The 21101-nt window shown below is 27.6% G+C and overlaps 2 protein-coding genes across 2 annotated transcripts; one reads left to right on the top strand and one right to left on the bottom strand.

The window, feature by feature from the left end:
* The first annotated feature begins 915 nt into the window (after nucleotides 1–915).
* On the top strand, nucleotides 916–11169 carry LOC132920784 (uncharacterized). The gene is made up of 4 exons (XM_060983450.1): nucleotides 916–1559; nucleotides 8988–9182; nucleotides 10190–10341; nucleotides 10433–11169. Exons 1-4 carry the CDS (start codon nucleotides 1214–1216, stop codon nucleotides 10772–10774), a joined length of 1035 nt encoding a protein of 344 aa, XP_060839433.1. The 5' UTR covers nucleotides 916–1213; the 3' UTR covers nucleotides 10775–11169.
* A 601-nt stretch (nucleotides 11170–11770) lies between these two features.
* Nucleotides 11771–13962, bottom strand: LOC132921114 (uncharacterized). The gene is made up of 2 exons (XM_060983959.1): nucleotides 13625–13962; nucleotides 11771–13353 (listed from the first exon to the last, which is right to left on the bottom strand). Exons 1-2 carry the CDS (start codon nucleotides 13959–13961, stop codon nucleotides 12965–12967), a joined length of 726 nt encoding a protein of 241 aa, XP_060839942.1. The 5' UTR covers nucleotide 13962; the 3' UTR covers nucleotides 11771–12964.
* Between the last annotated feature and the right edge of the window lie 7139 nt (nucleotides 13963–21101).

Here is a 21101-nt window from a genome sequence, read left to right as displayed (position 1 = left end):
CTACAATGATAAAAGTATCTCCAGAAAAAATAATGCTACGAAACAATTATTTCCTATGCGGAAAAAATGGCAGGTCATCTGGTGTTGTGCTCGACAGATCTATAAGACAATCGTGATAGCGTTTGCAGGACATCGGCCTATAACACTTTCGGAGAAAAAAGAAATATAACATTTTGACTTTACCTTCGTGTAGTATTTGTACATCTTAAATGTTTTAATCGAATGAGGCTTTTTACAGATCGAATTAAAATACAATTTGACGGAAACGGCTTTTACGGTTTAGTGATCTGGTATATAGTACAATATGCGTAGGTATACTGCAAATAATATATAATCGATGTTATTGTTTTAAATGAATCATTGTTATGACTAATTTGTTTTCATTCCTATACATTTAAATCATAACTATTGGTTGCGGTTTCGAGTTTTAACGATTTTGTTTATTCTTCCGGTCACCTGGAAAGCGGTCGAATCGACAATGTACCACGCGATCGCGATAGATCCGGTCCGGCAATTCATAACAAAACGCTACACTATTATATAGGTACATAACAAACGACGGTATAATATCGCGAAGACTATTATAAAATGGAACAATAAATATATTATACCGTCATTGCTCGCCTAATGTACATCGCTCGACCATTGCTGTTGATGCAGTGCATCATAATATTAGTATAAATACACGCAATATTGCGTGGGTACCTGCAAACCGACGATCGGGTAAAAGCGAAACAGTCGGATGCGCTCGAAAGGAAAAACTCGAAAACTTTCTTTGGTATTACACATTACCGTCGTCATATCCGTTAAATCAGCGGTGGAGGCGGTGCGTGTTATTACAGCTTAAATGACCGTTGTATTATATATTATCATTATATCCGTGGCAACACGGTAATAATATTATAATATCGGTATGACGTATCATACTTATGCGATTCGCTAGCTGGCTTACTGCCCACTGCACTGGTGTGTAGTCGCAGTCGTAGTCGTATGCTAACAGATATCTGCGCCGTCCAGTCCGGTCGAACCGTCATCAGTATTACAGTAATAATAATAATAATATACAGCCCGAGGCGAGCAATGACGTCCAAATGATCATTACACCTACATAATATAATACCGTCCGCTAATTTATTTTTATTGGTAAAACGTACCTATACTAACTTGTACTTTTATCGAAATCGCATAACCCGTCCAAATATTGGCGGCGACGATGTCCGCGCTCTGCGTTTACCTTGCCCAGCTGATACTTTTTGTCAGCTGCGTGCAGTGTGTCATGTTCTCCGACGGACAGTCTTCTGATTCGGACGTTGGAGGCAATGTCGACGATGGTGAAAGAAGTAGCGAAAACAACGACCCCCTCACCCCAACGGTCAGCACGGCGATCAAGAGCTGCCTGGCAGGAGCCGACCCGTTTTTGCCTTGTATCAACGGGCATGCTATGGCCGCTATCGAACAGACGGAATCCATGGACTCTGTGCTCTTGGATTCGGGGCTGGAGATTTCCAGACGTCCTGGCGGAGAGGCGTTCGCCGCTCCCCGAGGAGTATATTCTTTAGGTAAGCTACTCTACCGCAATGCACCTTGTTTGTAGACCCTCCCCAATCATTCCAGTGTTGATAGACCTGAGTTTTATGAATGATGAATCACATGACTTCAATGTGCAGTATTTAATTCAGTAAAACGTCTAAAATTGATTTCATCGAGAGTCGTCAAAACGACTAATATTTTTTGTTTTTATGGTTTCCGAGACAAATAACGTTCACAATATTATCTACATACGCTTGTTTAAAAACTGTTTACAGGTGCACTGCCGAAAATCATATCACCACATTAAATTCACACATACATTATATTATATAAATTAATTAATAAAATAACACGTGTGCATATTATTTTATTCAATTTATCTATTTCATCAAGTCTTATCATAGATTCCAAATTCTAAGCAATTGTATGAAATGTCATTTTTCAATTTTCTGGGTTATTAAAATCTTGATAAAGATTTTATTTTTAATAATTTTTATTTGCAAATATTTTCCAATTCGATTTAAGGAAAAATTAAAATTATGTTTTGATTTTATCGTATTATTTTACGTAATAATATATAATATGTAGATTTTAAAATGTTTTCAATCATACATTATGTGTTAGACATAGAATTTGTTAAGACGTTTATTATCAAATCTGTCTATAGGATACACAATTTTATTAATATTGTATTCACCGACGAGGTATATTCGTGAAGTCCGTCTATTATAGTCACTACGAACACCGCCCCCGGGCCTTGACCACGACGAACGTTTTGAAGGTTGCAATAAGTTGTTACGATAATAATTAATTTGTCTACGTCGTCGTGTTTTAGAAACTTATGTCGGGAAAAGGGCTATTTTTACCGTTTTAATGTTTTCCGAAATACATATTTTACGAGGCGAACGTGCCTAAATTTATTTATTTTTATATTTATTATTAGAGCTGTCGTGACTACCATTTTTAAACTGACATAAGTTATTACGTTTCATAAACCAGTAATATCTATGTGGCTATGTATTATTATTTATAATTTACTGGTTTTATTTCAGATACGATAATATAATGTATTTTATCTTACATGATTCTCAGTAAGAGCATCGTACGTTTTTAATAATAAAATACTGTTTTACTAAATTCAAATGTTTGTAATTAATTTTGTCAAGTTATCATCTGAATAAGTGAGACGTGTACATACACTGCATATAAGGAATCTGTTTGAAGAAACTCTTGCATCTACAGCAGTAAACAGGAGATACAGTAGTGCATTTAATAGCGCTACTAGATGGAGGGGAAGGAAGCTCTAATCCCTAATATTCCCCGACTAATACTTAACTCCTTCCACCCAAAAATAAAAACAAAAGTCAATTAACAAATAATGTTTTTTTTTTTTTACTGGTAAATAAATTTGTTTTATTATGTTCGAATAACCTAGTTAAATAATAGAAGTGGGAGCATATTTTTTTGTGTAGACTTTTTCTATAATTGGCTTATTACTTTGCTCATGATAGTGTAAAATAATAAAAAAAACATCATTGCGAAATCAACACATTACTTATTTTACATTGCTCAGAATCTAAATTACTAAAATGTCTGATGGTAAGTAACGGGTGGGGGTGAGGTAATGGAACCCTAATGTGTTTTTAAAAAAACATTTTTGGTGAGGATTGTAATCCCCCACCAGAATTTTTACATTAATTGTGCCTATAGATACGTTGAACGCAAATATTAATGCTCATCTATGAATCTCATAAATTGTCTTAATTTACTGCTTCAGGATGTGAAAATTGCTATAGAACCTAATTTTACCTTTCATTAACCCTTTTATTATAGCATGCTTAAATATTAAAATATAAATAGTATAATATAGTATTAAGATGTCCATGCTATTAAAATTGTACAGTAAGACAAAGATCAAAGACATATATATATAAAAACTCAAATTCAAGTTTCAGACATTGTAAAAAAATCTATTGAAAAATATGTAGATTTTACCATTATTATTATTGTTTCCTTTAAAATCATTAAAAGAACAACATAAAATATAGTAATACACATACAAGACACAAAAAAATAGTGTTATAATTCAATTTTATACTATAATCAGATTTACTTGATCAGAAATCATTTTATGAGTAGGTAGTGGACAATACCGAACTTTCCAAAACAAATCGCATAAGAATACTTAGTCATAAAAACATTCACATATTATCTTGCAATAAATATAAAATACCTACACAACTACAATAGGTATAATTTTTTTAGTATATAACTCTGTATTGGCACAACAAAAGCTGTCTAATAAATAACATAAATATATATTTTACCAATTAATATAATAAAAACAAGTAATCAATTTAACTAAGTAGCAGAAGTTTGTATATGGCCATCACAGGAATACGGGATACTTCTTTAATAGTACAAAAAAAAATTTAAAAACATGATTTGTAAGTTTATTTAAAAATTTCATAAACAAAAATTTGAATAAACTCATTATTAATTGAAAAAATGGTTGGGGCATACTTGGTGAATCACCTAGCAAATACGTAATTTAGGGGGGGGGCGCTAGGAGCAATCGTTTCCTCTCCAAGGATCGTATTGTAAAAACTAATAAACAATAAGAAATATAAAAATTTGAATTGTGATTATGATCAATTATTATGATGGCCACCGAACGTAAGTAACCGATTCCGCAACTACGATGAATACAGTTTTTGTAAGTTTTTTAAGCCTCAAATATTCTGCTGAAGGTTAATCGCACCCTCCCCTTCCCTAAAAATAAACACCTATTTACGTGCCTATCACCCGGTATAACAAAAATAGATTTAATGGGCCATTTCAAATTCGTTTATACATTAAATATTTTTACTTACAGTTTTCCCTGAACCGGTTGGTGTTCTGACTATTATATCTCTTCCACTTATAGGAATTGGTATTGCATAATTCTGTATTACAGTTGTATTTTTGTACTGAAGGTGTGACAGATTGACAGATACACTTGCATGGATACCATTATACTTCATTGATATTTGCATTTCTTTAAATTTCACGTTATTCATTCCATTTACTGTCATCTTCTGTATGTTGTTGGTATTTGAAATTGTATAGATTTCTTCAAAATTTGAAGAAATGGAATCCGATTTATTTCTCATCTGTTCAAGACTACTGTAAGTTCCACTACTATCTATAATAATAATTGATTAAATTATAATTTTTTTTTCATTCTCCAAGAAATCAATAAAATTGTAAACCTCCGTTGGTCATTACTTAGTGTAATTTGTAACCATTTTTCAGGCAGTTCTTTACTTATTTACAATAAGTAGTTAAGTACATTTTATAATTACCGATATTTGAATCTTGTTCAAGATCAAACTGAACATCACTTTCCACATCTGTATTTTCGCATATTTCAGTAATCGCATGAATATTTTCCATATTGATTTTTCTTAAACATTTAATATTGTTTATAATTATTAATTCTGTCAATTTAAGAGATCACTACAACACAACATTCATACATTTTTCTATGTATTTTTTTATACATATATATTATATATATATATATATATATATAGGAATTTATTTATAGTTAAAAATCTTTTAAATATTGTCTATTGACTAAGATTAAAAAATGTGGTTGAAATTGACAAAATTCCATTAACATGGAAATAAATAAATAATCAATCATTTTTATTTGATTTAAAGACGTGGAATTAGGGTATACGACTTATTATATTTTTATTTTATTACTCAAGAGGTTTTACTGACTGATTGGAAATTATATTTATAAAAGAGCAAGTAAAAAATAAGTAATTTAAACATATTAATGTGAAACAATTATATATATATTGTATTAAATATTAATTTATTATAATGGTACCTACCTAACCTTGTGAATTGAATAGTTTAAAATTCTTGACCAAATGTAAAAGGTATTTACTGAATGATTTCTAAACTTATCTTTAATATAAAAATAATAATAAATTATAAAATTCGCGTTTAACCATGTAATATAAAACTATATATAATAAAGCATTTACCTAAGGATAGCTACAATCGAAAATCGAATTTCGACGCTTAGGTCTATGTTTGAAATATTTAGAAAAGCACATGACATAATACGATGTGAATAACATATTTTAGATTGGTGCAGCGTATTCAACGTGTTTTGCCATCATATATTCATATGCACGTACAATTCATTATTAATTATAAACCTACAAAGGGAAGGTAAAACTGCACTTTTTATCATTTTCAGGGGGAGTTAAATCGTCCAGTCACAGGTTTGGATTATACGTATTTATGGCTGAAATCTACTAAATACAGATTTAGGATTTTCTCAAAAATGGTGTTGTTAAAAATGTATTGGTGTACACTATAAGGAAATTATAAAAGTTATATCAAAAATCATATTATATTATTGAGAATTAATAATAAAATAATATTTTAGAAGCTAGCTTATCAAAACTAATTTGATTCAAAAATAGATTTTTTCTTATTCTTTGTAAGTCAAATTCTCAATAATTTAATATACATAAACATATTATAGATATAGGTAGTTCCTACAAATTTCAGTATTTATGTAAATATGTTACTATGATTTTGGTAATAAGTAATAACTAGTTGTTATATATTATTATCACTTATAATAAAATATAACACTGAACGATGGTAGATGACATCCTATAGTAAATATGTATATAATAATATATTTATTATAGTATCGGGTCTATAATAGACTAAATATATTTGTCTATGTTTTGTTGGAAACAGATTTTTGATGATAGTATTGACAAGTGTAAGTAAGTTATGGCATCACAAAAGAGTGCTTTATTAATATTAACTTGTATATAATTAAAAAAAACTGATTCCAACAAAACATAGAAAAAATTATCACCTTTCAAACAATGTATTACTAGGTCTAAGATTATTATAATGAATTCGTAGCATTTGAAATACGAACGCACTGTTTTTAATACAAATAGACGGGTCACAGGTGTTGCGTTATCTTAATGTATACTTATTCCTGTGATATTATTAAAAATATTGTTTACTTATTTGTTACACTAGCAGCCTGCAGTTCTTCTCCATTAACGTCTGAAGTTAATATACATTTTTTCTTGTCCAAAACATTTTCATTAGATTCCACTCCGTATATATCCTTTCAGCAATATTATGATTGAATTATTTTTAGGCATTGTATGTATATTTACTAGAGTCGTGATTAGTAGAATTAATCTCTTTTTTAGAAAGGGGTCCCCTCTATTGCTCTATCTTATTTCTGTTACGTGTTACCGCAAGTAAATATATTATATTATTTTTACACAATTATGATACTAAAGATAAAATATTATCTTGCATTATATTTTATAAATATTGAGTTTTACATCGTAAAAAACACATTTTACCACAGATACTAAAATGTGAAAAGAAACATATACATATTATACTTCTTAAATATAAAAATAATCATTGATTATCTAAATAGATAATAATATTATGATACTTAACACATCAATTTTAAAATTGATTTAAATAATTTAAGTTATAATAATTTTGATTTAAACAAGATTAAAAAAAAAAAAAAAAAAAAAAAAAAAAAAATTTATTAACTAAACTAATTTGAAAAACTACTCATTACGATTTAATTATATTACCACCAATCCACTGTTAAAACATCTAAGAATTTTATGACTTACAGCACACCAAATCTATATTAACACATTCATACATATTTTAAAATATAATTTTGACACATTTATCACACAATAGATGCGTAATTATATATACAGGAGAAGTCAAGTATATTAAGAAAAATAAATCTACATAATACATTATTATTTATTATTTATACTATGGTATCTAAGTTATGCATAAATGTATTATACACTATGGAGGTATAACTTTACATTCATTTTAGATCCCAGGATGAATTATTTTTTGGGGACTGTGGAATCTTCAAAAGTTATACTTGAATCGATTCCATAATTATTTCCTAACAGTAATCGTAGTATTATTTATTGTATAATTATATGTTATAAAACAACTAAATGTATATTGTATTTATAAATATCTCAGTCTGTTTAAATAAATATGCCTTAGGGCGAGAGCTTAAATTAAAAATAATAGCTTTTGTGAAAAATCATGAACAAAATTAAATCTATAAATGCTGTTTAATCTTTAATAATTTAGCACGATAATATTGATATAAAATCATATAGTCGAATAATTCGATTTGATTTCAATGCAATTTGTAGGTACTTAAAATAACTATTAATCGGTTGTTTATAATACACTAGACTCGGTATAGACAATTTTACATTGTTCGGATCTAAGATAATATAACACTATAGTCGTTTGCTAAAGAGAGTCCAGTAGATACCGAGTGTTCGTTTTTAGTATGCAACTTCAATACTTTATAATTAAATAACTACCTAATTTGAAAAATAACGGTCAACGTGTTTTAGATAATATATTTGTTTAAATTACAATGTGTATTTGATATCTGCCCTACCTTTAAAAAAATTTAAAACGGTTATTCGTCCTCTATTTATAAAATTGTACATAAAATAACATGTGCTATCCGTACACACAGAATAATAATAGTAATATAGTAATACGGTGAACTAGTATCGATTCAAATTTAAAATTACAAATTACGATGCAGCTTGAACACGCATTTGCTCGAGCGATCTGTCCAAATTCCTAACCAGTAGCCTATAATAGTATTATTACTTATACACAAAGTAAGATTATATTATGTTGATATCCGCACTCATAACTAAATTTCACACTGCAAAATTATGTACGTTAACGTTTTAATAACAATAATTCTGTTATTATAATAGCACACGATTGTATAATTAATGCATTGAAAGATTTTATTGAATAAGTGTACGTGAAACATGTTTTTTTTTCATTAATTTACCTAGTAATTATGCAGATGGTTGACCTTATTGGAGGCTGCGATTTACAACGGGACATAATTAATTCAATATTGTACTACTACTATTGTATTAAACTGCAGTTAGATTCTTAAATTAATGCTATGTTAAATAATTATACATTATAAAAATTGTAATTAATTTTACTAGAATTGAGAGATATTCGTCTGAAAATTGTATACTTAATTAATTTATATTGTACATAATATTAAATAGTTCGAAGTACAATTATATATTTAGCTAGGCTATTTTGATAGGATACTATATTATTACGGCGAGATCGTGATAATCAATATCGAGAATGTGAAAAAAAATGAATTTGTTTCGACCTGATCAAAATTTGATATACCAAAGTGTACCACAATAAAAATATTGTGTTATCTTTAACCGTGTATCAGTCGTCAATAATATATAATTATATTATTATCAGTCAGCAATTATAATAATATTTATTAAGTCTTACAATAATTATATTAATGTTTATCATAGTTGTGTTCCTTGTATTTTGTACAGGTGATAACCCGTACAACATCGGTGCAGTGATTGAAGCTGCGTCTTCGTTGCTTTCCAGGCGAACGTTTTGTTGGGACATGGGTCTCTTATATCCGGGACTGCAGATGCGAATCGGACCAACGTATACCGGTAGAGGAATAATCGATTTTATTGTAAATCCCAAACGTAAATTTGACGAGCGAAGTTTGGGTTTCGGTATGTATTTATATTATTTCATTCCCTATATTTTATTAGTAAAGTGTTATCACGATATTTACAACTAACATGTTGTTATGAACATATTAAAGCAGTTGTTTTTAAATCCAAAAATAAAAATTATATATATTTAGAAAAATACAATTTATTAAAAGTGAAAACATGAAATTCGCATAATATTCCCGGTACTTATATAAATATCTTTATAAATGTAATAATGAGTCAATATTTTTATTTACATTACTTTTATAATTGATATTTATCTCAATATTATCAAAGTAGTACTAGTGAAAAATTTAAAATTACTAAACATTTAAAGTTTTTAGAAATTTGTATTATTAAAGAAATGTATTCAAGTTTATTTGATATGAATAATATAGTATAATTTTTAAAGCTTGTATTATTAACAACATTGAGTTAATAACTGATTTTAAAATTAAGTGAATCGACTGCGGAGGCTCCTCTAGCTTCTATTTAAGAGAGTCAATCAAAATCATGATGTTTATGACGAACCACTAGATCTCGCTTTGTGTCTTAAACTAAATCATTTTTTTTTTATATTAATGCTTTCTACTTAAGCCATATACTAATCATAATAATATTATAAATGTTTTAAGTTGTTAACAATATCACTAACATACATAATTTTCACGAACAATAAAATTGTATAATTATACACGTATTTAAATATATGGTTATAATATGATTACTCAAGAGATGATAACTATAATAACTACAAATAATTTTAATATATTCATAAATTATTAGTATTCAGTAGCAACTAATAATTTAAATAATTTTCATTATATTTATTATTAATATTGTTGCATTATTATATATTATAATACATTTTAATATTAGAATATACTATGTACTATACCTAATATAATTGATTTGGATAGAATAGAACGCTCACTGGCTAGATTTTTGGTTTACGCCACCATAAAATTAATCAACGAGTAATGTTATAGTAATACTGTCTCATAAAGTAATATTATATTTTTCAGGACACATGATATTCAAAAGATCATTATTGCCAAACGTGTTGGCTACGCAAATAAGTATCGCTTCCGTTATTCCGATCATGTTTGCAGTGTTATATTTTCTGACTAAAAAAGCTTTTATTTTGTCAAAGATTGCATTAGTCGTCACCAGTGTAGTGAGTTCTTAAAACGAGCATATACGTTTCATTTTAATAATTTCGACAGACACAGTAAACTTTAATCAAATTAATCTTTTCGTTTCTGTAGGTGGGCTACGGTTCGTTGTTTCTACACCACAACAAGAAGCCAATTATAGGCCATTCGTTAGGAAGTCATCAATTTTACGATCAAAATCCGTTTGGTGGTTTATATCATAGTCCAGTTGGTGGTCATCATCCTCATCATCATCATCAACCAATTGGAGGCCATCACAACGCGTTCATTGGAGACATCAGGGGCAACAAGTTTTACGAAAACTTGAACGCGTTTCAACAGATTTCTTCATCCAAACCGTCATCGATTTTCCGGGGAGTCAATTATTTTCCGCAAGAAGACGATAATAATAAGTATACGGAGTCGGTAGACAGAAAAAAAAAAGAAACGGAATAAATGTAAGCACATTGCACTAATAAAATGGTCTTGACATAATGTTAATATGTATGATATTATTTTCTAAATATGCAAATGTTCACTATTAAATAAATAGGTATTATAGTTAAGCTCATAAACGCACTTTGATTGTTTTTATTAATGTACATTGTTATTGTAATACTATTGTAATAACTAATAGAAACATAATATTATATTTCCTAAAAATATTATATGAACTTACATGGTTTTTAGAAAAATAATTACAGATATTTATAGTTCCTATATAACATTTATATTTTAGATGTTATGTGTATAACATGCATTTGTCTAATTAAATATACTTAGTTAATACTTATTATATTGTTTGTACTTCTATACTTCGAGAAACGTTCTATCTTTATGCATTATTATGAATGATATGTATAACAACAAAATTTTCTCAAGAAAAAGCGTTTATAATTAAATTCCTTTTTAGACTTCAACTTAGTATACTATTATAGACTACAATTCATAGTATTATAAATGTATTATTATATAAAGTGTTGTTGTTAAATACTTGTAATAATATCATTATGTGTAATAATGTTATGATTTATGAACACAATTTTACTTGAAAATAAAACAAAATGTTTACAATATATAGATTGTTTATATTTTTTTTATACCAAATACTATATTTATAAAAAATATCTTACATAATAAAAAGTTATTTTATTAGAAAAACATATTTTATTTATATTTTATATTTAATTAATAAAATATGTTTTTCTATTAAATATTATTTTAAGTTAATATAAGTACATGCGTAATATTGATTTGATTCATATTAAAAAAAAACTGAATTTATTAAAATGTATTTTATTATTCCAAAATGTCTTTGATGTATAACTTCTAATAATTACTTTATTATAATATCAAATACGACGTTATGTAACACATCACTTAATATTTATAATAAGCTAAAAATGTACAAAATTGACCTAAACCAATTTTTGCGAAATCAATGTATGTGATTCAAGTAGAATCTATTTTTAAAAATTATTACTGTTAAATATTTCTAAAATGAATGGTTTGATTTGTTGCTTGCATATTGTTTCTTGTATTAGTTAGGTTTAACTTTATGTTGTGAAATGCAATAATTTCATTGTAAAAATTCGTTTTATCATTTTTACTATCAAACATGTGATGTCGCAACTGTATCTTGATATAACCGTTGTGTTCTAGAGCGTCGTTTAGTGTGATCGCCAACAGTGCAAAACAGAGCTAAGACAACGAAATACGACTAAGTTCACTTTAGGAAGTACCGTACAGCTCTATTACCAACTAAAATACGTATTTTCATCTTATAGTGTAGTATAGTACACTTATACAAGAAATGTATCTATAAGACATGTTTTATTATAAATAAAAAATAAAAAAAATGATATACATAATATGATGTATCTAATAATTTTAACTTATAAATATGTAAAAAACTCTTAATAATTAGGTAACCAAATCATTTTTCTGTTTATTGAATTCAGAAAATAATATTAATTTAAAGAAAATGTTAAGTTTTTCAAATATAAGTTTTATATATTAATAATATATGAATAAAATCGTATTATTTAATTATTAAAACACAGTGAAACTTCATAATATATTAATATTATCTTAGGTTTTCAAATGAAGAGTGGCGATGATTATATAGATCGTAAAATATTTTTGAGCTGACTAGTCGAACGTCTCTTATCGTTTGACGTAAGAGGGGAAAAATTCATTTTTACTTAATACTTGATAGACTAAAGAGTGTGAGATTGAATTGCAATTTTTTGTGGAATTTTGTACTTCGAACGTAATAATTTTAATTTCTTTAAATTTTTATATGTATTATAAGTATAAAACACAAGATTATATTATAATTTTAAAACTCCGATATTTTATAGAAATAGCAGTTATAAGGTATCACTGTATTACATAAGTAAATGTCTAACAAAATTTTAATTATAGCTATGTATTTTATATTATTTACTCCCAAAACCACAAAAAAACTGTATACAAACAACGATTTTGTCCACATACTTTTATCAGTTATATATCTATATGAAAAAAATATGTGTACACCATCATAGACTTTGTTGTCACGAAGTGTTTTTTGTCAAATATAATATAATATACACTTAACGGTACGTGTCTAATAGTACATCGCAAGACATTTACGTTGCCGAACTATCTGGAATAATTAGCATTGCTATAAGAATCGATTTGATCCCTGTAAGGCAACGCATCGGCGGTAGTCATCTTCGGCTGCTGCGCCGCGTAACTCCTGCGGTATCCGCTATGTTGTTCATTTCCACCACCGCCTCCGCCACCGGTCCACGATGGATGATAGCTGATTTGGCCAATGCCACCACCACTCAACAGCTTTTTTACCGCCATGGTGCCGGCCAGAACCAGAGCAATTTTTGATATGATCAGTGCTTTCAGGGCTATTGATATCGCACCACCCATCATCATCTTGTTAAATAGACCTCCGAGAATAGACATGCCCATCGCCGTAAATCCCATCATCATCCCCATTTTGTGCTTTTTGTATTTACCTATTTTTTTCTTACGACCTGTAACCGATTTTCTGAGGTTATACTATGATTATCATTACGATTAAAAAGTATAATTCAACATACGCATTATCTATTTAAAACAAGGGAGGATATTTTAATTATTAAAATTGTATAAAAATAAAATAAAATATAATATTTATACTAAAAATAGATTTATCGTTACAAAACATATATAATAGGTTTCCCTACTGTTAAACATATATTTTATAACATTATCTCATCCATGTATGTATTATTTTAGAAATTAGCTGTGCAAGCGAGGTGATACCTTCGGAAACGTTATCGGTTGACCCATGTTCTTCTTCCGGTCGGTATTGAATTTGCAGAGAGTTGAATAAGTTCAAAAACTTTGCACCTAGGTCGTCGCTTGTCGATGGCGATCGTCGATGGTTACCGACCGTGGTAACGGTCAGATACCGGTTTAGCCGATAAGTGTCATTCTTGTCCAATATTTCATCAATGGTTCGCGATAATTGGCTTTTGAGACACGTATCCAAGTCCGCTGATCCACAATCGTGTACGTTGGATAAGACGTCGAGATACCCGTCGACCCGGACGATAGCCGCGAAGGCGACCAATACGACAAACGCGTACTGCACACACATGATGCACTAGTGGCATTAAGTCAGACACGAGCGAACCCTTTGCTTTTATATACCGATTTGGTTGTCCGCCTATTTTAAGTGATCATCGTCATCATCGTCATCACCATAGCCATTAAACATCATTATCGTCAGGTACCTGTACGACGACGAATAAAATGTAACACACATGGACGTGAACACGGTAACGATGCGAGTGTTTAGATCGACTACACGATAAGTACCACGATATTATTATAAAATATATGTCGTCGGCGGAAGCGCTATTTACCTAAATAGCCTATGATACAATATTTTACTATGCATGTCGTCACGTCAAAACTACGTAGGGTGTCGGTTGTAACGGATCGGTCGACCTATAATATATTACGAGTAGAATATAATAAAGCGACAATACGAATTTTGAAAATAATTAATATTATGCGGAAGACGAGATTAACATAATAATAGCACACAAACTAGATCTTAAACGGTTATTATACTTACTGCTAACGATTTAGGACTGTTACTCGATTACAGCGAAAACGTTAACGTCGAACTGCTACTTAACATTAATAAACATTATGACAACGAGTTTAAGTAGAATGGGTACTTAATAATCTTCTTCATTTCTTCTTTGATTTCACCGATCGTTGAGACCAAATGCTGAACAAACTTTTCTCCAATTTTCCGTATCGATTACTATTTGTCGCTGAATATGAAGCTCCACTTTTCCCCATAATGTCCAATATAATCTTTCCAAACTTGTCGCTACTGTCTTCTCAGTAGCCTCTTACCAGTATTGTTTTCCTAAATGTATATCCTTTATAATGACTCATGACTCTTGTCTTATCCACGCGCGACCTGTCCCAAAGATTATTTATTTGAAATTTCTTTGATATTATCCTGTTTTTTTAAAGAGTTAATTCAGTTTATCATTATGTTTTCCTCCAATATCCTGTTTTAATTTTAACACGACCACATAGAAGAAATATATTTTTTTTGAAAATTTTTCCCTTGAATATACTTAATCCAAATTATCGATTTTTTTAAGAGACACTGTATTTGAGACATATACGAATATTAAGAGTATACATTTCATAATATTTTCTGAACTTTTAGTTATTTTTATATCAATTTTGAGTTAGGTATTTTTCCATAGGTAACACTATTACTTTTCTATTACTTATGTTGGTTTTTATTATTAGGCCATTTTTTTTTTTTTTTTTTTTTGATTAGAAGAACCCAAGTACTAGAATTTATATTGATTTATTTATGCATTTGTTCAATACAGATAAATTAAATTTTTTTGTCGTAATATAAATTTTATATAACACACTTATAATTTTTATTTATTTATATTATAAAAATTTTAAAATCTTCTCCGCAGATAAGAGTGTTAAAAAAAAGTGTTCACGGCCCGGATGCTTGACATCTTACTCCTGTCTGCGTAAATTCTGATTTTAGTTCTCTGGCTGAAACATAATATCCAACCTTTTCCACTGTAACTATACGTATTTTACGTATTTTTATTAAACCTCTTCTTGGGTATTTCCTAATAAAGTGGCATTTATATAATGGAGAGTATTTATGACTCATATTTATTTTTTAAATCACTTTATATTATGCTAAATTGAATAAAAATAAAATAGTAAGTGTAAAACCAAAAAAAACACAATACATAATTTATTGCTTGAAATGTTTGAATATTATAAATTATAATATCTTATATACTTACATAATTTTGTATACTATGTTGATACTTTTTTTATTTTCATATTTAACGACAGTATTTTGAGATACACTAATTGTTGTGTGAAAAAGTTCGAGGACTTAAATACAACATAAGACCGCGTATAAGATACACGGTGCATCACTGTGTTTAGTCTCAGTGTGTTAATATGGCGATAACAGGTCATAATATTATTGTAGTCGTGCACGTGAAAAACGAATTTAATATTGTATAGTATGTGTATGCGAGTGTAATGATTTTTAGTTAAAAAAAAATAGGCTCCCGTGTATGCCTACATGGCTATATTATATAGATACCTATACCTATGATGTACGCGTTCAAGTGTATGTCAATGAATATATTATAATATATATATATATATATATATTATTATACATAAATATTATATTGTTTGACAGCACAAAGCGCTTTAGATTTTTCGTATAAAAAGCATCTATGCATTTTGTCCATCACATCAGTGAAAGATTGACTAATCCTATTTTTTTATTTTTTTTTTCAGATTCGACTAAAATTGTTTCGGTATTAAATAAAATATATGGAATGCGTATTTTTTTTTATTGGTTTTTTAGAAGACGTCGATATAAGAGCATTGGAAAAGCGCCAACACCACAAAACTCTTACCGTAATCCTGAGAATATTTTCCATTTTTAAATGTTTTGGTTGAAATATAAATCGATTTACTTTTTTATAGGGTTTATTATTATTATACTAAATACATAGCTAGCAACAATTAACTTAATATTGTAAAACGAAATAAAGTTTTAAAATATTTTGATTATTTTGATTCATATTTAAATCCATTTTCTAGTTATAATAATTACGGTCACAAGATATTATAATTATATAAATTTGAGCCATTACATGCCTACTTATAATTATTACTGTGTACAATATGTATTAACTTATATATAAAGTAATTTTAATGAAATGGTCTCATTTTATTTTATGGAATATTTAGAGTATAAAATGGTAATAAGCTACTTAAATAATTACTTAATAGTTAATACTATTATAGTAAATTGTCATAATATATAGCGTTATGTACATTGTGCAGTCAGTGTAGTATTATAATATTTTTACTACAAATGTTATTTAAATGATAACTAATCGATGTTATGAGGATGTTGTCTCCGTTTAAAAAATATACGGCATAGTACATTTTAAATGAGTTGTGACAATTTTTAAATTGTATATAAATGTGCAGTTACAAAATGGTTATAGTTTTAATAGCTTTTTAATTAAAACACAGTCGAGTCACAATAACTCGAAAAACTTGACAACTCGAATTTTATTTTATTTTTCCAGAAATATAAATTATTAAAAATTCGAGTAAGATATCTCGAATAATACATATTTATATATACATAATTTTTATGTTCCTTCAACTTCGAGTTATCGTGACTAAATTGTATAAATACAATGGATTGACATACATTATTTCTTAGATAATAATTTTAACTTTAAAATGCTTAATAAATTCAATATAATTTAAAAATAACCGAGTAAAATTGTGAACGTAAAATGTACTGTTGTACGTTTATAAAGCGGAAAGAGCACATATCAGTATAGTTTATATATTCTTAATGTTATATAAATATTTTATAATTTATTATTGGTCATTGGTATTTGGTATATTAGTATATTAGTATATTATTATAAAACTAACTTTAGTATGAAATTTAAATACTCCAGAAATCCTCAGATTAATATTTATTATTTCAATATTGTTTTAAGATATTATATATTATTAAAAACCTATAGATCAATATTGGCATCTAATATATTAACTTATTATTATTTTAAATACCATTATTAGTATTAAATATTAATATAATATTATAACTAATACTTCCATTTAAAGACTTTTTCACTTTGTTATTTGTATACCATTATTTTATTTTATTTATTATTTATCAATTAAATTTATTGTTCAAACTTCTAACAGATGTCCAAATAAAGAATTTTGAGTAAAAACATATCAAATATATTTCTTGTGTTAGATACAAACTCGCTTTTCTGATAGATACAGTTTCGTTTCCATAGCAACTAAACAATAACTAAGATAATCGGTATTTAGTTTTAGCAATTAATCATTATTCCTTATCGATGTTTTACTTAATGATTTAACATAGCCAATAATAGCGACTACCAAAAACATGTACAATTGTGATTCAATGTTTTTATTTACAGCGGAGAAAACATTTTTTTTTTTTTTTTTTTAATAATTGTTTCCATAATATTTAAACATTGAAATAAATTGTCAAAATGTCAATGTACACATCATTGTATACATATTTTGAAAACAACAATAATTACTGTTAATATAAAAATACAAAAAAAGTAATAGTATTCATTAATACTTAACTTGTAAAAAAATGACATGATCAACCGTGACGGTAAATTCTTTAACGTTGTAGGTATACACTACAATAATATTAGGTATATAGGTATTTTATGTATGATAACAGTACCAACCGTATTCTATAGATGGCCAAGCACCAAGTACATATGGCACGGATGTTATTTTCGTAGAATATTATTGTAATCATTCTGTCGAATGGTGTCTAAATATTATATTATTGTTTCGCACACGCAGGACGCAGCTATCGTCACGAGGGGGTCATGAAACATAATTGCTGAATGCGCGTCAGGCCTTTACGTAGTCAATATCTCAATGAATACATTATATTATATTATAAGTATGCTCTTCCAACGGGACATTGTGCGCATAACACTGGCAGTGTATGCGTATATGTACTTAAGTATACTGAACGGTAATTCTCTAACATTCATTAGATACCATTACAACATAATGTTAATGTGAACAAATAATGATATTATAAAGAATTGTCACGAAATTATAACTATTATAATATACGATTTGTATAGAGTTATAACTTACTGCAGGTTAGGCAATAGTCATAATTTATATATAATATAAAACATTTTTATTTGCACTAGTATTAAATAAAATGATTATAAAAATAAAATTGAAAAACATTTATCTAGCATCGATAAAATATGTATGATAAATTATTTATAAAAATTCTGTTCAACACTGATAGATTATTTTGGGATCCATAGAAAATTGTTCACTACTAGCTGATTTCTTATTTATTACAGGATCGAGGTAAATAAAACTTTCTAGCTCTTTATACATAATTGTATATAGTAGCAAGTATTTGGCGATGCTATTATCCTATATCAAATTAGATAAAATTACTGTAAGTGCATAAATATTTTAAAAACTTAATTCATATTTCGATTTTATTCTCTAGAACACAAAAATAAAATAAAATACACTTAATATTTATTACATTAAAAATATTTTAATTCCCAAAACATTCAATATTAAATAGGTTAGGGGAAGGTGGACTAAGCTCTTCAAGCAACCCCCCGATTCGGTTTTTTATAACTTTCTATTAAAATCGATCTTAACACTATGTCAGTTAACTTATTTATTGGTATAAGTTTATTGTAATAAAATATTTTTGAATAGTATCTTAATACACATTATTATTATTATTATTATGGTTATAGCGTATAGGTATAATTACCACGATTAAATTCAGTCTATATTTCCTAAAATGTACATATTATATATAATTATATTAAATTTAATTATGACTGTATAACTGCTACTGTAATGTGATGAAATTTATATTATACTTCTTTATTAGTTACATAATCTATACTATAATATACTTGAGCAGGAAAATGTGAAATATTTATTTGGTACATTATAATAATATTTTTATATGTATTGGTAATGTGGTATAGGTATAAACTAATAATACGGTGCACAATCAATAATTTAGGTATGTAATTTACTTTTTATTTATTTATGTTTGGTAGTTTAAAATGTTGAAAAATGTCCAATAAATAAAAAATATCCACAGTATCCCAAGATATGGTCGGATATGTTTCTAGGAAAATAAGAAACTTATAAAAATAATAATACTGAATGTATACGATTGAATGCACAACGTCTAGTATCCAAATAGTAATAAATATGTGTCTCGAGCATTATATTATTTTTTACTTCATCTAAACAATAAACGTCGAAAATGGCATTCATTGGCGTATAAGAGTGAGTGTTTATACAATACGCGCGTTTTTTTATCACGCGTTAAACTATAATAATACGCATAGTTACATATTTTTATGAGGATTTGTTTTTTCCCTAAACAATGCACTATAATACCTCTATGTGTCATATTATTATATACGCGGCCCGTGTTGTATAGTCTTGTATGCTACCGTTTTATATCATCTGGTGCACATGTCTGGCTTAATGAAAAGTAATAATAATTGTTGTATAGGTACTTACATACTATTATAATATTGTCTACATATCGCCCCAAGCTTTTTCGTATGTTGTATTCGACACACATGCAGATCAGTGTTTTGATGTTGTTGAAATTCTCATTATAGTAGGTGGTACCATTGAGTAAATTCACGTTGCGTAGAAAAAAAAATGAAAATAGTTTATTTATATTATATTTGGACAGCTGATGGTTCGTATATACCTAGACAATTTATGGCGACGTGTGTTATAGATTTATTATTGTTTAATAAGGACATTTTTGCTAACGGAATATGTAATTTAATGTGGACAAAATAATTAGGTATTCCAACCGGGTGATTTTTATCTATTTAAAAAAAAACAATTTTTGAATAAAAGCGACATAAATGACTTTAAACGTGAGAAATTTATTCGAATAATAAACGATTTTATGCACATATCCAGTGTAAAATCAAGCTGTCATTATGACCATGACACGTCAAAACGTTGATCTTAGAATCGGCGTTTCTCTTTTGCGGAATATGAAACTATAAATCAAAATATCTTTGTTAAGCCTGCACTCTACAGATTTTGAGTCAAAATATATTGTTGTACGATGATCAGCGTAGATTGTTAAACAGTTTCACATAAAACATACATATTAATATAATATCATAATATTATAGGTAAGTTATAAACAGTGATACAACATAATATTTTAAAAAAAACTAGCAGTTTATGCGTTAAACTGTTAAACATAGAAAACAGTCATACAATTATTCAAGTTTATTTAACTATAGTCTGGTTTTATTCATAATATTGTATTATTGTTCACATAAAACATAAACTTACATTTTTTTCTAATTTGTGAGTGTAGAAAATGTTAATGTTATAAATTAAAATAATTTCATTCATTATAATATTATTCATCTTTAAATTAGTTTATATGATATAAATTATGTATTATGATTAATAATTAAAATAAATTTAGTATCTAAAACTAAATACAAATTTTACAGTTTAAAAATAATAATTTATACATTTAAGTATGATTATAACAGAATATTAAAACTAATAATTTATATAACTAGTAAATTACTTATTTATTGGTACAGGTTTTTTTTTT

Source organism: Rhopalosiphum padi, chromosome 2 (assembly GCF_020882245.1).
Source record: "Rhopalosiphum padi isolate XX-2018 chromosome 2, ASM2088224v1, whole genome shotgun sequence".
NCBI classification, from domain to species: domain Eukaryota; kingdom Metazoa; phylum Arthropoda; class Insecta; order Hemiptera; family Aphididae; genus Rhopalosiphum; species Rhopalosiphum padi.
This window is presented reverse-complemented; position numbering and strand designations above follow the sequence as displayed.